The sequence below is a fragment of the Sorex araneus genome, chromosome 10 (assembly GCF_027595985.1).
Source record: "Sorex araneus isolate mSorAra2 chromosome 10, mSorAra2.pri, whole genome shotgun sequence".
NCBI classification, from domain to species: Eukaryota; Metazoa; Chordata; class Mammalia; order Eulipotyphla; family Soricidae; genus Sorex; species Sorex araneus.
Genome location: NC_073311.1, coordinates 6,544,870 through 6,566,418, shown reverse-complemented (window position 1 = coordinate 6,566,418; position 21,549 = coordinate 6,544,870). Strand labels below are relative to the sequence as shown.

At 45.1% G+C, this 21,549-nt stretch overlaps 2 protein-coding genes and 1 long non-coding RNA gene across 6 annotated transcripts in view; 1 reads left to right on the top strand and 2 right to left on the bottom strand.

The window, feature by feature from the left end:
- Positions 1 to 6,015, bottom strand: part of TBK1 (TANK binding kinase 1) — a 55,314-nt gene extending 49,299 nt beyond the window's left edge. Inside the window, exons 1-2 of one of the 2 annotated variants that reach the window (XR_008626931.1) lie at positions 4,865 to 5,185; positions 4,106 to 4,212 (exon numbers count right to left, since the gene is read on the bottom strand). Coding sequence is in view for 1 of the 2 variants with exons in the window: in XM_055117928.1 (XP_054973903.1) it covers positions 4,106 to 4,192 (87 nt within the window). In the remaining variant the exon portion in view is untranslated. Of the gene's footprint in view, positions 1 to 4,105; positions 4,213 to 4,864; positions 5,186 to 5,880 lie in introns of those variants that run through there. The other variant, XM_055117928.1, reaches the window with a different exon arrangement.
- On the top strand, positions 5,965 to 14,823 carry LOC129399094 (uncharacterized). 2 transcript variants are annotated; one of them, XR_008626933.1, is made up of 4 exons: positions 5,965 to 6,066; positions 7,534 to 7,608; positions 11,422 to 12,476; positions 13,528 to 14,823. It is a non-coding gene; the product is annotated as an uncharacterized LOC129399094 (long non-coding RNA). The 2 variants fall into 2 exon arrangements; XR_008626932.1 differs by lacking the exon at positions 13,528 to 14,823 and having other exon boundaries at positions 5,970 to 6,066; positions 11,422 to 12,544.
- Positions 8,787 to 21,549, bottom strand: part of XPOT (exportin for tRNA) — a 50,429-nt gene continuing 37,666 nt past the window's right edge. For both annotated transcript variants that reach the window (XM_055117927.1, XM_055117926.1), the window contains 5 exons: positions 21,236 to 21,351; positions 20,065 to 20,112; positions 14,830 to 14,901; positions 12,558 to 12,614; positions 8,787 to 9,415 (listed from right to left, as the gene is read on the bottom strand). In XM_055117927.1, coding sequence (XP_054973902.1) covers positions 9,389 to 9,415; positions 12,558 to 12,614; positions 14,830 to 14,901; positions 20,065 to 20,112; positions 21,236 to 21,351 — 320 coding nt within the window. In that variant the 3' untranslated portion in view covers positions 8,787 to 9,388. The remainder of the gene's footprint in view (positions 9,416 to 12,557; positions 12,615 to 14,829; positions 14,902 to 20,064; positions 20,113 to 21,235; positions 21,352 to 21,549) is intronic.

Sequence of the window (21,549 nt, the reverse complement as noted above, 5' to 3'; positions counted from 1 at the left end):
AATCTTCTGGAACTTCCCCTGAAGGAGGGGCTTTACCTGTTTGTTGTTATGACAATGTTCAACCCCACCTATGTGTACCCCCACTCTTCCTGATTTCTACATAATTATGCTATAGAGGATATAATGAAGTAGAGGGCTTTGCGTTCTATGAGGAGAACAGGATGATGGCACTACGCTGACCGGGACTACGACCAAAACTATGACTACGATTGTGCTGTAAGGGAAATCGGACTATCCTGGAGGGGAGAGAGGAATAAACTATGACCAGCCTGGGGCCCTATTTCTTCATTCCCAATCCTTTGTCTGTTCATCGCCAGGGCCAGCCAGGGGAATGGCTCTCGGCCACCAAAGGCTTCTGTGCACGTGATCCCTCACCTCCCCGCACTTTTCCTTTTTTGACACTCACACTCTCCTCCATTAAATACAGGCATAATAAACACTCTTCCCTGATCACTTTCTGACAATACAAAAACAGAGCAAGAATTTATAGTTGAAATATACCATATGTCTATTTGTTCAACTGGAGTAAGAACACTACCAAACACCTGCACAAACCAAGAGGGTAAGTTTTTGGGATTTTTTTTGAGGGCACATGCCCTACACTTAATCTAAAACAAGGGGAATCCTGGTCTGAGAAAACTTAGTGCCTAACTTGCGAGCACTTGGTTACAAGGTGCAGCCCCTGATGCTCCACATGCACCAGGTACGATCCTGGCGGCTCTGCCCTCAGCAGACTCTGGAGCAGGGCAAGTATTTTCTGTCATGCCAAATGGGGGGTGAGCAACACGAAACAAACTCGAACCACTAACAAGCTCTCCCACTAAAGAAAGGTATAGGCAGCACGGCCAGGCTGTGTGACCTCTGGCCAGCATGTGTGTGAGCAAGCAAGGACCCTGGGTGAGATCACAACCGTAACTGTGTGCCTCAACGAAGAGTGTGTGCCATGGTGAGCACGTGCGCAAGTACTGTAACTAAAGAATGAGGATCCCAGTGAGCACCACAGAGAAGGAAGAAGCAAGTCAAACACCAGTCAGGTGCGTGTGCATCCCCAGTCATTGCAACAAAACCATCATCATCATCAACAAAGGGAAAGGGGAAAAGGGAGGGAGGGAGGAGAGAGAAGTGGGGACACAATAAAAAAGGCTAAGAATCTTAACAGAGGGAAGCAGGGGAAATAATAATTTTGTAACATATGCTGTGGGGCTGGAACAATAACACAGCGGTAGGGCATTCGCCTTTCACGCGGCCAACCCCCTAAGAGAGCCCGGCAAGCTACCGAGAGTATCGCGCCCGCATGGCAAGCTACCCGTGGCGTATTGGATATGCCAAAAACAGTAACAATAAGCCTCACAATGAGAGATGTTACTGGTGCCTGCTTGAGCAAATCGATGAACAACGGGATGACAGTGACAGTGAACATATGCTGTGATCTCTGCTGTATTTTTTAAAATTGTATTACTAAACATCATACCTGAAGATATGTGAAAATGAACTATTTCCCCTTATTCAGCTGCAGTGACTCATCACTCACTGTGTCAAAGTCAAAGCACATACGAGTAACATTTCTCGATCTACGTGCACATATTTATATACACCTGGCAGAGCAACATCCTTCCTACAGTTCTCCTCCCTTAACTTCATCTCAGTTCTCACGCACAAAACTACCCAGCCACTTACATTAGTAACTAAAAGCAACTGAATGAAAGAGACAGACTGAGAAGTTATTCCCTCTGAATAACAAATAGTAAACTTGGGGGCCTGATTATTCCAAACAGTAACACGAAAGGATTTAGCTAACACCACTATCAAAAATTCTCACATAGATATTATGGGGAAGTGGGATTTCCTGTGCATAATAGTCCTACACCACTGAAATTGATATCATAGGAGAAAACACTTTTTCTCAAAACATCCCTGGGAGACTGTTAGGGACTGAATACTAAACTGGGTCTTAGCAATTCTTCTTTCAAAAATCTGGGCCACTGGGGCCAGAGTGATAGTATAGAGGTTAGGGTGCTTGCTTTGCATGTGGTCATCCCAGGTTCCATTCCCGGCATCCCAAAGGTTCCTTTGCACCACCAGGCATCAACTAAAGGACAGCAAACCCGAGAGTGTACTGGGACTGAATATGCAAGCACCCCAACCTGATGTACCACCTCCGTAAGCACCATGGCCTGGCATGAACTCAATCCACATCTTAACAACAACAATGAAGGGAAGGGGGGGGGCAGGAAATAAAAGTAAACAATCTTGACTCTGTGTAAGCACTTACACAAAGAATTCTGAGTGTCTAAATAGAGGACAAAAATAAGTGAAATATTTATTAGTGCCAGGTATTTTAAATATTCCTCGCCCAATCTCTATCACAACCAAGTATTTGCCGCTCCAGCCATTTCTCATTTACGGTCCTCTTGAATTATATATATATACATATACGTATATGTATATATATATATTGGGGTCACACCTGGCGATGCACAGGGGTTACTCCTGGCTCACGTACTCAGAAATTACTCCTGGTGGTGCTCGGGGGACCATATGGGATCTGGGAATTGAACTGGGTCGGCTCCGTGTAAGGCAAATGCCCTACTTGCTGTACTATTGCTCCAGCCCCCTAAATATTTCTATACTAAATCTAAAACTCTTGTGGGCTAAGTCCACTGCAGTGTCTGATATCTAAAATGATTCCAACATTTGTTCAATTAATTTGGAAGACAGAAGGTCAGATGTGTTTTCAATACTAAATCCTGTGCTGTCACCATTTCCCCCCACTCTTGGCACAAACCACAAACAAAAACAATTCCTAGGACAGGAATGCCCAAGATTCACAATGAACTCGATGAAGGACCCAGAAACCATACTGAGCTTTGATCAAAGATGCAAATGATTCAGGAATCAGAGGGAAAAAAGCTAAAAGCTGTGCATATGACACTGATTCATTCTCTATAAACCACAGAAGCTGTTCACAGCCATACTCTCTCCCAGAGGAAACAGCCCTCTCCGTGTGAATACTTATCACAGTGTCACTGACAAAACTGACTACTAATATCCAGGGTACAGGGATACATGAAGGAACTCCTCTATACTAAATGCTTCCTGTGTTTGAAAAGAAGTTAGGAGGCTGCAAACATATTTGGCTCTAAACAAATTTACAGAGTTGAAAAATTAGTAATCATATGAACCAGAGAGATAGCTAAAGGGCTGAAGTGGCTTGATTCCCATGGGTGAAGGGCTCCAAAGTACCACTGCTGTACCCTTCGGGGTCCCTAGCACCACTGGGGAAACCCCCCCACAAATAATGTGATTATATGCATTATAATGTTTTTTACTCCATCATTTTATCTTCTTTCCCAGAGCAGAAACTTAAATCCTTTAACATTTTGTTTGGTTTGGCTTTGGTCCACACTTGGCAGTGCTCTGGGGTTACTCCGGGTGGTGCTTGGAGGACTATATGGTATGCTGGGGCTAGAACCCAGGTTGGGCGCACGCAAGGCAAACACCCTATCCACTGTACTATCTTTCGGGTAACACCCCTTGACATTTTATTTCAACTTATTTTAATGATTCTGTCCCTCTGTAAACTCTGTTATCTTTCTGGTTCTTCAAGAACCTCTAGAATTAGTTATTTTATTCTGTTCTCACATCTACTAACAAATTCAGAGGCCCTCCTGCCAGAATATATAGACAGCATTTTCAACCTGGACTCTGCTGGTAATTTCCTTTTCCTCCCACGTCTTGAAGGATGCTCTTACTGAGGCAAGAAGCTTGGGGAAGTGTCTTAGAATTATCCTCTCTTGGGTACACTTTGATTTGTTCACTCCAACTCTGCTACAGTGAACACTCTGTCACTGCATGGGAGGCAGAGGTTGAGGAGAGACTACGGAGGTTCACCCTAAAGCTCCCCAGCCATTCTTTCGGTCAACCTGCTGTTTTTCCCCACACTGCCCTCATCGAGGGGATAATGATCGATTAACTCTGACACGTGCTGTAACCACAAAACAGGTATGTTCTTTAGACAAAATCACCAAGTCTCACATTAGCTAACAAAAAATACAGTGAAAATAGAGTGAAACAAAACAAAAACCTTCGTTTTCTCTATACCAACCTTATGTCTTCCCCGAAAGACATTTGCAGTAGCTCCTTGACCCAAAATGTCAGATAAAAGCCACAGATGATTGGAAGTGCTCTGCATCTCGGCTTGATCAGGCGATTCTTGGTATATTAAGAGAAAAGGCGAAATTCGCATGTTTGACTTAAGGAAACATTTAAGAAACATTATCTACTCAATCTCAAGAATAGTAACTAAATTGATATATACAAAGTTCAATGTTACTATATAAGTTTCTAGCTATATTAAAGGCTAAATGATTGCGTATGCTATGCTCAAGCCTCACTGGTCACTGATATCACTGATACGCAAATGAATTTATTTGTCACAGGTTAAAAGAGAAATCTATTTTCCTTCTAATTTAGTAAGTGTCATTGACAATGACAGTGGTCATTTCTTTCAAATGTCTTGAAAGTTAAACCAATGAAAAATTCAAAAGTATTTTGAAAAGAAATATGTAAAATACAACAAAAACAGAGGAAAATGACTTTGTTTCCTGTCAGGGTACAGGCAGGAAAGCGGTTATGTGGAAAGCCTCCATATCTTTTGCTCAATTTTGCTGTGAACCTACTAACTGTCGTAAAAAAAAAAAAAAAAGCCCAGGAACCAGGGGTCTAGCTCAGAGATAGGGAGCTGCTCTTGTGAAAAGCCGCAACCTCAAAACCAAATTAAAAAGAATTTTTTTGAAAAGGGCACTCATTTATTATTCTTCTTTTCTTTAACCCCTACCCCTGGCCTTTAACACTGGAAGGTTACCTGGATGTATAGTAAAAATATCTGAATTTCATGTCGGAATTGTAATCAATGCAATACAGGATAAGCACTAGTCCCACCGCGGCACCTGCGGTGTTACCGTCAACGGTAACCGGAACACACCAACATCTAAATTAGGACTGGGAACATAAAGAATGGCCGTGGGTCTAAGTGTCACCAACTTCGGATCATTCAAGACGTCCTTATAATTTCACCAACCAAACCACGGACACACAGTTTGTTCGAAATGAGCAAGAACAAAAAACCCAAACCACCTCGTCACAAATAGGAAACAGCCGCCAAGAGAGACGTCTCCAGCGGGAGGGAGCGCCACCCCGCAGGGGGCCGACACCCGGCCCGCGCGTGCTGCGGGAAGAAGCGGCCCGGGTGGGCTCCCGCCGCGGGAACGCCTCGCAGGGACCCGCCGGGGCCCGGGTCAGCGCCTCGCGGACCCGCCGGGGGCCCAACGTGACTCAGCAGCTCCCGGGGGCAGTTCGGGCCCCGGCGCGCCCCGGGAGAGCGGCCCTGTCCCGGGCGCAGGCGCTCAACAAGTTGGGGGACCCGCGGCCGTGCCGCGCGCGCCCTCCGTGGGGTCTGCCGCGCGGGCTCTGGGGGCGGGCGGCCCGGGCGCGGGCGGGCGGCTCGGGGCTCGGCGCCGTCCCGGGCCCACGGAACCCGCCCCCGGCGCGGCGCTTCCGGCAGCCCCCGGCGGGTCGGGCGCGCAGCCCTGCGGCTAACCGTCCGCCGGCCCCGCCGCCGCCGCGGGCGGCCGCGCCCAGGGGCCCGAGGCCGAGTGCGCCCCGCGCCGCCGCCGCCCGCCGCCCGGCCCCGCGCGCCCGCAGCCCGCACGCCCGGCCGCCCGCGAGGCGCCGTCGGGGGCCCGGGGGTCGGCCTCGGGGCCCGCCCCGCCCCCGCTCTGACTCAGCAGCCGCCCGGCGTCCCCGCGGCCGCCGCGCCCGCGCCCGCGCCCGCCGCCCGCCGCCCGCGCGGCTCCCGGCCCGCGCCCGCCGCTCACTCACCGCGCCCGAGCCCCGCCGCGCCACCGCCAGCGGCTCCCGCGGCCTCCGAGAGCCTCGGGACACTTCCGGCTTCTCCAGCCTGGCCGGGGGCCACGTGACCGGCGGCCCGCGCGCGGGTGCGCGTGCGCACGCCGCCGCCGCTCGGGCCGGGGCCTGGGCGTCCCGCGGCTGGGGCAGCAACCTCAGGTCAGTGCCCGCAGCGAGGCCCTCAGCTCCTGCTTACCCTCTAGCGTGAGGTCGGAGGCGGGAGCTCTGCGCAGTGAGCACGGGGATTTCGATTCTTTGGGGGCCGGGGCCCCACACCGGCTCCTGGGCTCTGGCACCCGCCCGTACAGGGGGCCCGGGGAGCCGATCCCAGGTGGGCTGCGTGCGAGGCCAACGCCCTCCCGCTGTACTGTTTCTCCGTCCGGTAACGGGTGTCAGCGAGACGAGGGCGGAGTGCAGGGACAGCTGGTTCAAAAGGGACTTTGAACCGAATACAAACACCCGGGTCAGGCGGGGAGTGCGGGATGCCGAGCAGGTGTGGAGCTTGCAGTGCGCCTAGTCTGCAGCGATCGACTTAGATCTGTCTTAAAGGCTACGGTGACAGCAGCGCATGGCATTATCTCTTCAACATTCTTAATAAAATTCAATATAAAATTCACTTAACTTCCTCTTTTAGGAGGTTTTTTTCTTTGTTTTTTGGGTCACACCCGACAATGCACAGGGACTACTCCCGACTCATGCACTCGTGAATTACTCCTGGCAGTGCTCGGGGGACCATATAGGATGCTGGGAATCAACCGGGTCGGTCGCGTGCAAGACAAGCTCCCTACTCGCTGTGCTATCGCTCCAGCCCGTTTTAGGAGTATTTTTGAAAAATGGGCTTAACCCTAGTTATCTAGCCATCTCAAAACGGTTGTTTCCTGGGGGAGTTCCCTTCTGCCCATTTCTGCACCAAAGCTTTTCTCCAGAGCAAAACCACACTACTGCTGTCTCTGAAGGTGGGGCTGGCGGTAGGGTGGCAGGAGGGACGTGTTCTTCCCCTATGGAACAACTCCAAAACCAGAGATGAGATGGGAAACCATGACAGAGGCTTTTGAAGGCTGCAGTTACCAAGATGCTCCTTGTGAAATATTAAACGTAAAGTTTGGAGCTTGTTTTTTCAGCTTCCTTAAGCATATTAACTCTTATGCACAAGGAAGCTAACAAAAGCCCACACTAAAGCCTTGTCACAAGGTTTTGTTTTGTTTTTTTTGCTTTTTGGGTCACACCCAGTGATGCTCAGGGGTTACTCCTGGCGGTGCCTGGGGGACCATATGGGTTGCCAGGGATCGAACCTGGGTCTGCCATGTGCAAGGCAAATGCCCTACCCACTGTGCTATGGCTCTGGCCCCTTGTCACGAGGTTTTATCAGAAAGTTGAAATGGAGTCAATCTAAAAGTTCTGTTCACTGTTTGCAATTCAGTTCCCCCCTATTATAAGGAGGGGGTATTATAAGGACTTGTCACAGTCCGTTAGAACACTAAACTCCACAGCTCAAAGCTGTTTGGGAGGAATTGTGATTAACTGAGCCCAAGGCCCCCATACACACTTTTACAAGTAATAGTGATGCATACTGCAAACACCAAAGTGTATCTTAAAGCTGCATTTAAAAATAGCATTTCTTTTCAGATTTAATCTCAGGACAGAACTGGACCAGACATTCCAAGACCCTGGTGATACAACAGGTGATTCATTTGCTAACAGGTGAGACTCACCCTTGAGGCGATTCTCAGGGAGCTTGCTTTTGGAAATGAAGTACACAAAAAATAAGATAAATCTAACTTATCAAAGTGCTGTGATATTTCCAAAATAGTGCTCTGGGCACTTCAGAGAATTGAGAGGCATTATTCGACATGATTTCCTCATATTAAATATGATGCGTTATGGTTCTCATACCATGTATTGATTTCTCAGTTCAGAATATATGTAAATCTTATGAAGGGCTTTAGAACCAGAGGGCAGGCCAGGGTGGTAGTTTGAAGGGTTGGAAAAAATTCTTTGCATGTAGGAGCTATAGACTTGATCCCAGCACATGGTCTCCCGAGTGGCATGCTGGGAGTAGCACCTGAAAACTTCTAGGTGTGCCCTCAGTAGCCAGGGAAAAGGAGGTGGTGTAACCTTATGTATATAGAAATAATACAGTAGTAATAGCTTTTACTAAGCCTTTGTGTGCAGGTACTATGTATGCACCTTTGTGCTTAACTTTATCCCTACCACTGCGTAACTGTCATAACCCTGTTTTTAAGTAATACCAGCACCAAAAAGTAACATAACAATTGTATCCCACATTTTGGCAAAAATTTGGGGAATAGTATCGGATGATTATGCAAGCTCTCTTAACAAATCATACTTGGGCTTTTAGACTTTAAAATTAAAAAGAGAGACAAGGGAAGAAATTTCTAGTATTAAATGGGCAGTTACTACTTATACGCATGATAAATAGGTATAATGTGCTTTAAGTAAACCCAATAAAAAGAAAATTGGGATTTAATTTAATTGGATTTTAAAATTTAATCAACATTCTCACAGGCATTTCCCAGTGCCTTTCAATTTTTTTTTGGGGGGTGGGGGTCAGGGGGCTGATTGGGAGACCATACTTGGTGATCTTGAGGTTCACTCGGAGGTGCTGGGAGACCCTGGATTGCCATGGGGTTGAACCCAGGCCCACTGCATACAGAGTATGTGCTCAGCTGGCTAAGCTATCTAGATGTCTGGTCTCTAGCGCCAAGATTCAATTTAGCAGAACTAAGAGGCATATAACCTTTTAGGAGCATAATTAATAAATCATCATAACTTTCACGTGTAAGCCTTTAAACTGATAGGGAGAAAAAAGATGAGGAAATAAGGCTCAAGTGTGTGTAATAATACCAAAAGAGACTTGGTAGATTTCACTACGTAAAATTTATTTATTTATTTATTTTTTATAAAAAATGTATAACACCAGGGCCTACTCTGAAATCAGTTAATTTATGAAATCACCTCTTTTGTAGAATACACAATGGCATTAAAACAGTGTAAAGAATGTAGTCGCTATCTACAAAAAAAAAAAGAAAAAGAAGTTTTGATTGTGGTATTTCCCCTGCACTTTATGGGTTTACATACATCCAACAAAATTAAAATCTTCAAACATTTTATATTCAGCAATTTTTAAAAAGTACACTGTTTTCCTGCTATGGTCTTTATAAAGGGCTTAAAGTTTCAAGTAAGAACAAAAAAAGGTACTAGGATAATTCTGCTGTTACCTTTCAGCAGCATTTTTACATAGAACAGTTTGAACTGGCATGCAAACAACTTTTCTTGTTGTCACATACCTGTATTCTGGGAAAAAAATCACACCCATTTTACAGAAAACTCCCAATACATATACTGCAATAAGCTCAAAGCAATGTTAAAAAGACCAGTGTGAATGGCACACAAAAATTGCTTCCTTATAAATTATTAAATGGAATTCCTCATCATGAATTAGGCACCGGGGATCCAGTTCTTAGGGCTTTGCTCTCTGGAAGAATACCTGTAAAAAAAGTACAAATTAGTACTAATGTCAAAAGATGCTACCTCTCAAGTGAAGAATGGCTCCAAGCTGCTGAGGGCTTATTACTCTTTCATAAGATATAAAGGATATTTAAAACATTTCACAACTTCATCAAATCCAAACTAACTTAAGAAACTTCTAGACACTTTGAGAAACTCTAGAATTTATAATATATAATACATAATGTAGAAAACTAATGAAAATATGGCATTATCTCTAGAGCTCTGAGATTTAAGTGGTTAGAGGAAGAAATGTGCCTTTTCACTGATTAGTAGTACTGTCAAAATTAATGTGGAGAGGGGCTGGAGAGATAGCACAGCGGGTAGGGTAGGGCGTTTGCCTTGCACGCGGTCGACCCGGGTTCGATTCCCAGCATCCCTGAGCACCGCCAGGTATGATTCCTGAGTGCAGAGCCAGGAGTGACCCCTGTGCATCACCAGGTGAGACCCAAAAAGAAAAAAAAAAAAAAGTGGAGAAATGGTTAAGTTAAGGGAGAAAACCAAGCAGTCAATGTCCTAAATAAAAATAAACCCAACAGTTTTAATTCCTTAAAGAATTTCCCTCTCCTCCTCTCCTGGGCCAAGATAGCTCAAAAGGATGAAATGCATGCCCTGCATTTGAGAAGCCCAGGTCCAATCCCAGCAACACATGGTCCCCTGAGCACTGAACTGTGTATGTTCAACAAAACCTCCAACAAAACCACTCTCCCCCAAACAAATTTGACATTGACACTGGACAAGTTGGCGAGAAGTTTTGTGAGGCAGTGACCCAGCATTACGTATTTGTTTTCACAGTTAGGTATATGGTAAGTGAACACAGAGAATAGGGTAGGGAGATGGCGTAAAGGGCTGGACTGCAAGTTTTGCATGTGGGAGTCTTGGGTTTAATCCCTGGCACCACAAGATTCCAAGTCAGAAAGAGCCCTCCCACACAACCAGGTGTGTCACCATAACAAAAAAAGTGAAGTAAGAGAAAACGGTAAGAAGTTGTTCTCTAGGAATGAAGACTACACATTCACCATTGTTTCTCTTATCTGATAAAGCTATTCTAAGTGGAGAGAAAAGAATGATCATTATATATATAATAATATATTAAATATATTACATATATTATATATATATAACATTATGTATTACATATATATGTGTAAAAGAAAGCCTTTTACAAGGAGGCCATGCTTGAGGTAAGCCTAGAGGAATAGCTCGGATTCACAAAGGAGGGTATTTGCTAGTGAGGTAGGACTTTGGAGGGACAGCAAGAATGGTAAAGACTGTTCCTGCAAGAGAGACCAGAAAGTGAGTCAGATGGGGATATGGGGCTGAGGCCCAATACACCAAACTAAGAAAAGGGACTTGTTTAAGTCTTATATAGGCTTCTGGAGACATAAGGAAAGAGTGATTTTCAGAGGATTGCTAAATGTTTTGAACTATCAGCTTGGCTGGAATAAGGAAGTAAGGTCAGAGTAAGATAACTTGCTTACACAAGAGGAGCAGCAGTAAGGGCAGAAAGGAAGTGATGAGAGGAGGAAATAATCAGCATTACCTAAGATATCAAGCAGGCAAAAGGAAAGAAATGAAACTTAGTTTTTTCCAACTAAAGACTATGGCCGGAGAGAAGCTGGGTATGGAAGAAAGACATTTTATAGATGCGGTGTGGATGAATCAATAAATTTGGAACCGGGGCTGGAGCGATAGCACAGCGGGTAGGGCGTTTGCCTTGCACGCGGCCGACCTGGGTTCGATTCCCAGCATCCCATATGGTCCCCTGAGCACCGCCAGGAGTAATTCCTGAGTGCAGAGCCAGGAGTAACCCCTGTGCATCGCCAGGTGTGACCCAAAAAGCAAAAAAAAAAAAAAAAAAAAATTTGGAACACAACCCTGACAGATCTGCTGTTAGTTATCTCAATAGTTTTCTGAATCCTTTCATCAACAAATCTGATCATTTATTAAACAGAGGTTATCTCCCTAAGTACTTTCCTTTTACAGGAAATAACACTCAACACTGTTCACAAACTCAGTTGAAGCTGAAGCTGAAAAACGACTACCGAGGGAAGAACGGACAAAGATGTCAGAATCAGAATCAAAGGGTGGCAGCCGGCAAGTAACATGTTAACATGTTAACATGAATTTCACTGAATGGGTTAAGGCCAGATTGACTAACTTACCTACTACCAAAAAATCAGCACCAAGCTTTACCGTCACATTTGTTAATAAAGGCAATCAATAAAAAGAACTTTTGGGGCTGGAGTGATAGCACAGCGGGTAGGGCGCTTGCCTTGCACGCAGCCGACCCGGGTTCGATTCCCAGCATCCCATATGGTCCCCTGAGTACTGCCAGGGGTAATTCCTGAGTGCAGAGCCAGGAGTGACCCCTGTGCATTGCCGGGTGTGACCCAAAAAGCAAAAAAAAAAAAAAAAAGAACTTTTTCATTCCAACACACTGTAATTTTATTCCCAGTTCAGGTGGGCTGGGGAAATCACTTATGCTTGGTATTTGCGACTGTCAGCATAGTGTCCAATAAATAAAAAGCAACTGTGGCTGGCTGACTAGGTTGAAGCAAGACGGTCTGCCTCACTATTTCACTGTTAATATAAACTCAATTGCTACTTCTTGCAAAATTGGACTTTTTTTTTTTTTAATTCTGTGTTTTTATAAATATAAGAAGAGCCCTGAAGTCAAATCAGAGGATTCCACTTTTTGTCCATTTGAAAGAATCTATTCCCCGCCCCCTCCTCTCCCTCCCTCCCATTTGAAAGAATCTAAATGTTTCAAAATAAGATACAACCATGTAACTTGTACTTGTTTTTGTTTCTAGTTCCTTACAACTTATTATGAGCAAATGTTTTAAAATATTACTTAAACACAGTATAATATTTTAACTGTAGATTTGTGGGGTTTTTTTTGGGTGCTACGGATCCTATCCAGAGCTTCACACATGCCAAGTGCTCTACCACTAAGCAATAGCCTTGATCTGTAACTGCAGACTTTCAGAAGCAGGTTTACTACATAACTAATACTGGCCAAACCGAAATCGGATGCAGTATCCTATAATATCTATTATCTCTTGGCTCTGAAACATTACCTAACTTTATGAAGCTACGTACGTTTTTCAAAGACCTACCTTTAAGTAGTTTTTAAAAACTTTAGCATCAGGCTGCTGAAGCGCTTGACAAAACTCCTGTAGGGGGTGGGTTAGGTATAAGGGTACATGGAAGGGGAAGAGAGAAGAAATCAGTTTATATTAAATTCATCGAATCTTGGCCAGGTAGACAGTACAGGGTTAAGGTGCTTGCCTTGCATACAGTTGACCCTAGTTTGATCCCTGTGGCATCACAGAGTTTCCCAATTCCCTCTGGGAGTAACTCCAGAGCATTGCCAAAGGTAGCCCAAATCTCCAAGCCCCCCCCCCCACCAAAATTTCATTGTAATTCAAATATACAGTATTCTTTGAAGATTATTATTAAAAACCAGAAAGTGACTTCTTTTTTGCTTTCTGTGCTATACCCAGCAGCGTCGGACTGCAGTGATAGCACAGTGGGTAGAGCGTTTTGCCTTGCATGCTGCTAGCCCGGGTTGAGTCCTCCGTCCCTCTCGGAGAGTATCCTGCCCGCATGGCAGAGCCTGGCAAGCTACCCGTGGTATATTCAATATGCCAAAAACAGTAACAAGTCTCACAATGGAGACGTTAGTGGTGCCCGCTTGAGCAAATGGATGAACAAGCAGGTAGGGACTGAACGGAGCTCTTCCACATGTGATACTCAGCCAAATGGGGTGTGAGAGGTAGGGTTTTCCTTGTTTTTTAGGGTGACAGGAGTTGGCTTCAAGCTTGCAGTGCTCAGAGTTACTCCAGGAACCCTCCTGGCGGGGCTCAAGGGACCATATGTAGTGCCACTGACTGAACCTGGGTCCGATGCATGTTAAGACAACTTCCCTACCTGCTGTACCATTTTTCCACCCATAGGAGCTCAGTTGCTAATTCCTTTTGTGTGTGCGAGTGCCAGGGAAAGAAACCAGGTCACTTATATCCAAGGAATTTGCTTTTGCTGCCAAGCCACCTCCTCAGCAAGATTTCCTTAACTGAGGCCTAACAGTAATATCTATGTTATGTTTGTAATCATACGCTGCTTAAACGTTTCATTCAAGGACCACGACATCCATGACAAGTGACCGTCAGCACAGCTGTGCAGGCTCTATTTGGGAAATCATGCTTGATGAAATCATAATAGATCTAATAAAGTTTATTCTTGATGTCATGTAACAGTGTAACACATTTTGCTTTTCCTTTCATTCATCAAAGAGTGTTTCAAATCTATAGTACTTGTAGGGTAGCTTTTAGGAAAAAAATTCTGTTTCTCACCAAAAATGTTACCTGGCATTTTCAAATGTAACACCTGTCAGAGAGGTGGCTTTCCCTCTGAGACCAGGGCACTCCTGACAGAACTGACACACGGGCCGGGAGAGTGGGACACTAACAACGTGACTGCTGCTCTCCCCTCGTCAAGCGGGCAGTCGACCAAGTTACACCAGAAGATAAAGACAATCCTCTTAAATATAATGTTGCAAAAATGTCATCAGAGGACACATGATCCTTATCTTTTATCATAAAATTACTATGTAGAAATAGTAACTTTGCTTTATGTTAGCAATCTGAAGGAATTTAACACAAAACCAAATGGGGGCTCTGGGGCATGGCTAAGTGGCAAAAGGCACCTGCTTTGCACGAATTCGATGGTGTCACCCAGTGTTCCGAGCAGCCCTGTCCTGGCAGCAGCCCTGTCCCTGGGACCCCAGCACCCCAACAGCACAGATGTATGCACAGCCTGGTGTGAGCATACTGCTGCCAGTCGGGCCCACAAGCACGTGTGAGCACCACAAGAAAGGGAAGATCGCTCAGGTTTCCAAGCACCACAACTGCAAGTGTGCAGCTCCTGGTGAGCACAGTGTGCGAGCATTGCAACCAGGTGACCTGCAACCATCAGAATAGCGGCAAAAGGAAGGGCAGGAAGAGGAATCTCTCTTCAGGGAGCTGCCTGAGCTGTGTTCAGACAAGGGCCTGGACAGGGCTGAGGGTGCCACTGCAAACAATACTTGGCCTGGCTGGAGCCTGACAGTGGGACTCGGGCCAGCAATGCAGCGCTGACCAGCCTGGCAGTACGAGAGGCCAACAGGGTGGCACCCAGCATGACTGGGGAGACAGAGGGAGACATCTGGAACACAGCCCTTCTAGACTGCAGTTACCCCGAATAGCCCCAGTCTGCTTTACTGCTACTGCAGTGAGAGTACTGTGGAACCAGCTTGGGACACCCGCCTGCGAGGCATGGGCCCCACCCCTCTAACTAAATCCTTAGTTAACACAGAAAAACAAGAAAAGAAAAGATGCTACCACTTCTTACCTGAATTATCTCTGGTGCTACCTGCAAAGAAGGCAGGTATTCTTGTTGAAGATACTGAATGCATTCTGGGCCCTGAAAAATTCCAAGATAGTTAAAATGGAATTATTTTCTTCCTTGATATGTGCAAAAAAAAATTAGAACATGTATAAATATATGTTTGGGTTTTGGTTCACAACTGGTAGTGCCCGGTGGCTGGCTGTTGCTTCTGGCTGTGCTAGGGGTTTAGGTTTCTACTGAGAACAGGATTCTGACACAAGCAAGTACTCCACCACTGAGTCACATTTCTGGCCCCACACAAACACATAGATACAATACAGCAAGTGACAGGAATCACTCTTTTAACTTGAAGCCTGGTTCTGGCAAACTTCTGGTAACTTGGACAAGTTAACCTCTCTGCGCTTCAGTTTCCCTGTTTGAAAACTGTAGTTGTGAGGCTTAGATGACTTAAGGAATGTAAATCTGAGGCTGGAGCAGAGTAGAGAGGGTAGGATGCTGCTTGTCTTGCGTGCTGCCGGCCTGGGTTTGATCCCAGCATGCAGTGGTCCCCTGAGCACTGCAGGACTAGTTCCTGAGTATAGACAAAGGAGTAAGCCCTGAACACCACTGGGTGTGGCCCAAAAACCAGCAAAAAAGAATAATAGGAATGTGAAGTTTCAGACTAACAGTATTCACTGCATGTTGATATTGCTTAGTGTTATACAGGGCTTCTAAACTCAGGCACTCACAGAGCCTAAAGATGCACTGGAAGGAGACAGCCCAGCCCAGAGGTGTTCCCATTCCATCTTCTGCTAAGTGGACCGGATGCCTTTGGGACAGAGCCAGTAGCGATCATCCTCAGAAATTAAAATAAAGAGCAAGAATAAACAAGGTGACACCTGCCATTTTGTGGGCAGAGAAAAAGCCCAACATCACATCTCCAAAAGGACACGATGCTGCAAAATCTTTCCAGGTAGACTGGTCCAGGCTGAGGACTCTGGCGCCATCTCAGAATGGGGGGAGTGTGGATTCCCCAGCAGCCTGCAGCCACGCTCCACACCCTCTGACATAGAAATGGCCCGGCTCCACAACTGAGGCTAATCAAACTGCCAAGCCACCAGATTGTTCCACATCTATATTTCCTGGACCGTGAAGCTGTGTACAACTCCAAATTTCATAATACTGTCAGATCAGGAGGCTCACAGCAAATCTGACTGGGAAATTGCATAGAAGCCCACCAATCCCCATGAGCTTAAACAATAACACAGAGTCTCAGCTAGCATCAACAGCATGGCAGATCCTCAGACAATGACTTTTGTGACATCATTATGAGAGGTAGCAATTATCGTGGATTGACTCTTACTGATCTAAGTTTTGATAATTCCACTTGCCTTTGTGTTGTAACAAACAATGAAGTAAACTGCTGGTGCCTGGAAGGGGCAGGCTGGGGTGGTGGGTAGGAAACGGGGGACACTGGTGGAGGGAGAATCAGACTGGTGGTGGGGTTGGTGTTGGGACATTTAAGGCCTGAAACTACTGTATTATGAATAACTTGGTAAATCACAGTCTTGAAATAAAAACATTAAAAAACAAAATAAAACATGAATAGGTGATTTCGTGGCAGATAAGAACAAAAAGCACATCTCCTTTTTCCTGCTCACCAAACCAAGGGAAGAAAAATTTAGTAGATGAGGAAATTACAATCCAGGGAAATAGTATGTTTTGCCCAGTGTGCTCTGAATTAAATCTGTGTTAAAATGCAGGTTACCTGACTTAAAAAGGAATTTTTTTTAAATTAAAAACTAGAAGGGAGGGGCTGGAGCAATAGCACAGCAGGTAGGACGTTTGCCTTGCACACGGCCGACTCGGGTGCAATTCCCAGCATCCCATATGGTCCCCTGAGCACCGCCAAGTGTAATTCCTGAGTGCAGAGCCAGGAGTAACCCCTGTGCATTGCTGGGTGTGACCCAAAAAAAGCAAAAAACAAAACAAAACAAAAAAACTAGAAGGGAAAGGAAAAAAGCCCCTGAGGAGGAGAAACTCAGAACTTAGTATAGGACTAAATTTGCTGGTCACCTGACTTTTAAAACCACTCCTCTTCCTCTAGATGCCCAAACATTAAATCGCTTTTCATTTTTTATTTTTTGTAAACCTAGAAAGACTTCTAAAGATTAACACCTGTAATTCCTTAAATCCCTTCTATTTCCCTTCCCACCTATCTCTTCAGTTTATTCTCCCTTTATTTCCTGCCCATAACCTCAAATAATCCCACTATTACCACTTTAAAATGAACTGTGGCACTTGTTAAGTCAGGGAAGTAAACTCGTACCTCAAGAGGAAATTAGTCAAGTAAATAAATGAGGAACTAAAACACTGAAGCAAAACATTCTCAAATGTTCCATCTGATTCAATTCTGTGTCTAAATAAGAGCTTCCTTTCAAGGATAAGGTAAACATTTCTAGACTGTTAGACCTCATTTTCTTTTTTTTTTTTTTTTGCTTTTTTGGGTCACACCTGGCGATGCACAGGGGTTACTCCTGGCTCTGCACTCAGGAATTAGCCCTGGCCGTGCTCAGGGGACCATATGGGATGCTGGGATTTGAACCCGGGTCGGCCGCATGCAAGGGAAACGCCCTACCCGCTGTGCTATCTCTCCAGCCCCTAGACCTCATTGTTTTTTATTCCACATTCCCTCCACTCTCTTGACAGCAGCGACATCAACCCATCTCTTCTCAAGACTTTTCCTTTTCTCTTGGCTTCCATAGCCTTTGGTTCCATTTCTGGCTTTCTCTGGACTCTTAGGTTAGCCTAGCTGGCTGCTACTGCGGACTTAGAGAATCCCAACATTTCTACCATGTCACTACTCATTCTAATTACTTTACACCCATATTCCAAACTACTTTCAGAACAATTTCTTTCCTTTTTTGGCTTTCCGGGTCACACCTGGCGGTGCTCAGTGCTCCTGGCTCTGCACTCAGGAATTACTTCTGGTGGTGCTCAGGGGACCATATGGGATGCTGGGGATCAAATTCGGGTCGGCCATGTGCAAGGCAAATGCCTACCTGCTGTGCTATAGCTCCGGGCCTGAGAGTTGGCTCAATGGGCTGGGCATATGCTCTACACGCTACAGGCCCAGCTGAGTTTGACCCCGGGCACTGCAGCGGTCCCCTGAGCACAGCTGGGAAGTGACCCCCAGGCACATAGCTGGGATTAGACTGAGCACTACCAGCTACAGCCCATACCTTCCTGCCCGACTACAACATTCCTAACGTCCCAACTTTTCATAGAAAACACAAACTTTATCACCCAACCCTGTACATACCCCCGACCCAGGTTAGCGATTACCCCTACCTCCATATTGGGCTAGACAAAAAGCACTATTATTTCCTACCAAATCTGTCATATAGGATCTGTTCTGTCTTCATGAAGAGCTGTGATTCATTGTATAGAACAATTCCTCATCAGTCTGATGAGCTGACATCTATTTAAAGCTGGGGGGGAGGTAGCTGCTGCTGCCAAGGGTTATCTGTGCATTTGGAACATCGTCTGCAGGCCATAAAGTACAGACTTCCTGGCTGTGGGCACAGGTAAGCAACATTCATGTTTGCTTCCTCATTGTGCCAACTCCAGACCACAGGATCTTGTGGCCCTAATACAGCTAATTCGCCATCCCTTATATATAGGTTAACAACAAAACAAAACAAAAACAAAACCCCCAAAATAATCACCTCTTTCCTGTGGCTCCTTTATTTATTTTTATTTTTTATTTATTTTTTGCTTTTTGGGTCACACCCGGCGATGCAAAGGGGTTACTCCTGGCTTTGCACTCAGAAATTACTCCTGGCGATGCTCCTTATGGGGTGCTGGGATTCGAACCCGGGTTGGCCGCGTGCAAGGCAAACGCCCTACCCGCTATGCTATCGATCCAGCCCCTCCTGTGGCTCCTTTAGATTGTCCTAATAGGAAAAATTGCATCTTCCTCTTTAGATCCACACTATTAAATTTATTACAGATGTATTCACCTCTATTAAAGTCCTTACCCAAAAGAAATTAAAAAATTAAAAATAAAAAAGCTCTTACCCCATCCTACCACATTATTTATCTCGCTTGATTTCAGGCACTATAAACATTTCATTCTGCTATATATCACTCCCCATATAACAAACCAGCTCCCAAACATATACCCCTCCATCCTAGCAAATAGTGGGCAGAGAACAACACTCCTAAATTGAAGAACCATGAAATCTCTCATATTGAAACCAGTTCAAAACAGGGGGTGAGCTGAACAGAGACTGGTCCAAAAGTTTAGCTTTTTAGGGGGCAAGGAAAGCTGCCCCTGAGGCAGCAGCAAGGAGGGGCAGCACTCCTGTGCGGACATCCTGATTCTGAAAGGCTGGACATAGAAATTTTTGTTAAATTTAACTACCTAATTTTTAAATTTTTAAAATAATTTCAAGTTATTTAGAATACTATATATAAGGAAACAACATACTATTTAGACTAGGTCATACTTACTTAGTTCTATCACCCCAAAATGATGAACAATTACAAATACTGTTTGATTTCCCAGCACCGGGAGGAAAAAAAGATACTGTCATTTTGATTCCATCTTTTCTTTATTACCCAAAAAAAATCATAACTTTTTAAGATACAGTGCTGGACAGATAATAGAGGGGTTAAGGTCTTGCCTTGCATGCTGCCAACCCTGGTTTACTCTGATACACAAATGGCTGCACAAGCACCACGAGAAGTAATCTCTGATTAGCCCCAGACCATGTCTAGTGTGACCTTACACCCTGAATAACGCTACATCTTTTTGGACTCCGGGGCTTAGGAATGTCCATCTTGTGGGATAAAGCTGGAGACTCAATGCTTGGAGCTTCCAGATGTGCCAGACACGATCATGGCAACGCTGCTGCCTGAGATTCCCAGCAACATAAATGTTTCCAGAGCACCTCAGGAAAGTGTGTGTGTGAGCACAACTAGAAAGGATCATGAGCACTGCAACTGAAAATGTGCAAATATCAAGACCACTACATGCCACCTCAGTAGGCCTAGGTTTGAGCACTGCAGCGGACCCCAGCAAAGCACCGGTAAGGAGTGAGGTCCCGGCAAACACAACTAAGTGTATGTGTGAGCACACCCAGGTAGGTGTGTGACTTGGTCATCACAGCATCCAAGAAGAAGACGACATAAAGGCAACTGAAGCCATAAAAAGCAAGCACAGAAGGTAAATATGAAGGGCACGACGGGGCTTACCCGTTTGAGATGAATTGTTTTCAGTGTCACTGCACACTCAGATAAGGCCTATGGAAAACAAGTTGAAAAATGTTAAGAGTCAAGTTTCAGTTACTGATCCAATACTCTTTCCTCTTTATTTCCCTGTCTACTGCTCCTTAACATTTATCTCTGAGAAGGGACCAAGGAAAGCAGGGTAACAGGCAAACTGAAAAAGTGGGTTGGCAAGGAAAAGTAAGAAAAAAGGAAAAACAGTTTTAATAAAATTAAAATTAGGCATTCCACTTATGGGAAGCCCACACCGTGTATAGAATCTTAATATTTTTGGACTTTGATCTAGCTCTCCCTTTCTCCCGAGAATCCCATGTTCTCCTTAGAACTAGTGTCTTCTCAATAAAACTTGTAACTTCACTTAATAAACAGTCTGAGTATTTGACATTAAATACTCTAACAATAAGCTTTAAATTACCCTGAATTGTTAAGAGGAGAAAACAAAACACTCTCTTTAAATTTTTTGGTTTTTTTTTCCTTGGGGGGTGGTGGTGAGTGGTGTCATTCCCAGCTGTACTCAAGGCTTATTTGTAGCTCTACACTCGGGATCACTTTTAGTGGGCTCGGGGTTACCATGTGGGGTTCCAGGGGTGAAACCTGGGTTAGCCGCATGCAAGACAAATGGCCTACTTGCTATACTATCGCTCTGGCCCCAACAACCTGAAGTTTAACTTAAGTATAACTATTAAAGTTGCCAGGAAATTAATAATCCAATGAGACTTTAAAGACTGTTCCTAGGCCCATGAAGATAGCTCGAAAGGTGGTATCACATGAGTGCATGCTGAAGCCTGGGGTTCAGTCTCCAGCACTGCATGGTTCCCCACGCACCACTTGGGAGACCCTCTGAGGACACTGCCAGGTATGACCCCCCCAAAAAACAAAGAAGGTGTTTCCATCACAGACACGTTCATGGTCCCAAAAAAGATCCTGGTCATTAAAATAACATATTCAAGGTTAGCACTGAAATTCAGGGGGAAAAAATGTACAGAAGGTATTAGCAACTTTTGAAAAATGAATTCTGATTTGAAATTATTCCATTGTAAAGAATCAGTTAAGCCTAATCTGATCAACCTGGCATTAAGGAAGAAACTGTGACTGGAACCACGAGATCTGTGATGGAAAGCAAGATTCTGGTGCTTACCAATACTGTCTGTGCGTCTGCCAGGTCAAACGTCTGCTTCAGAGGTGCTAGGAAACACGCGGGCACAATGTGCTTGTAAACAAAACCCGCGAAGCCCACAGGCCCGTCTTTACCACCTGCCAAGAGAGTTTCAATTTTCATCTTGATTAAAAAGAAAATTAATTTATCGCTGGGGAGAATTAACTGCCAGCCCTGTCTAGGTTCCATTTCCTCTCCTTGTAAGAGTCTTGGAAGCATTCACCTCTATGAAGCCATACGCTCAATCCTGAGACTTTGTGTGCACGTGCAAAATAACATCTTGGAGAGACAGTACA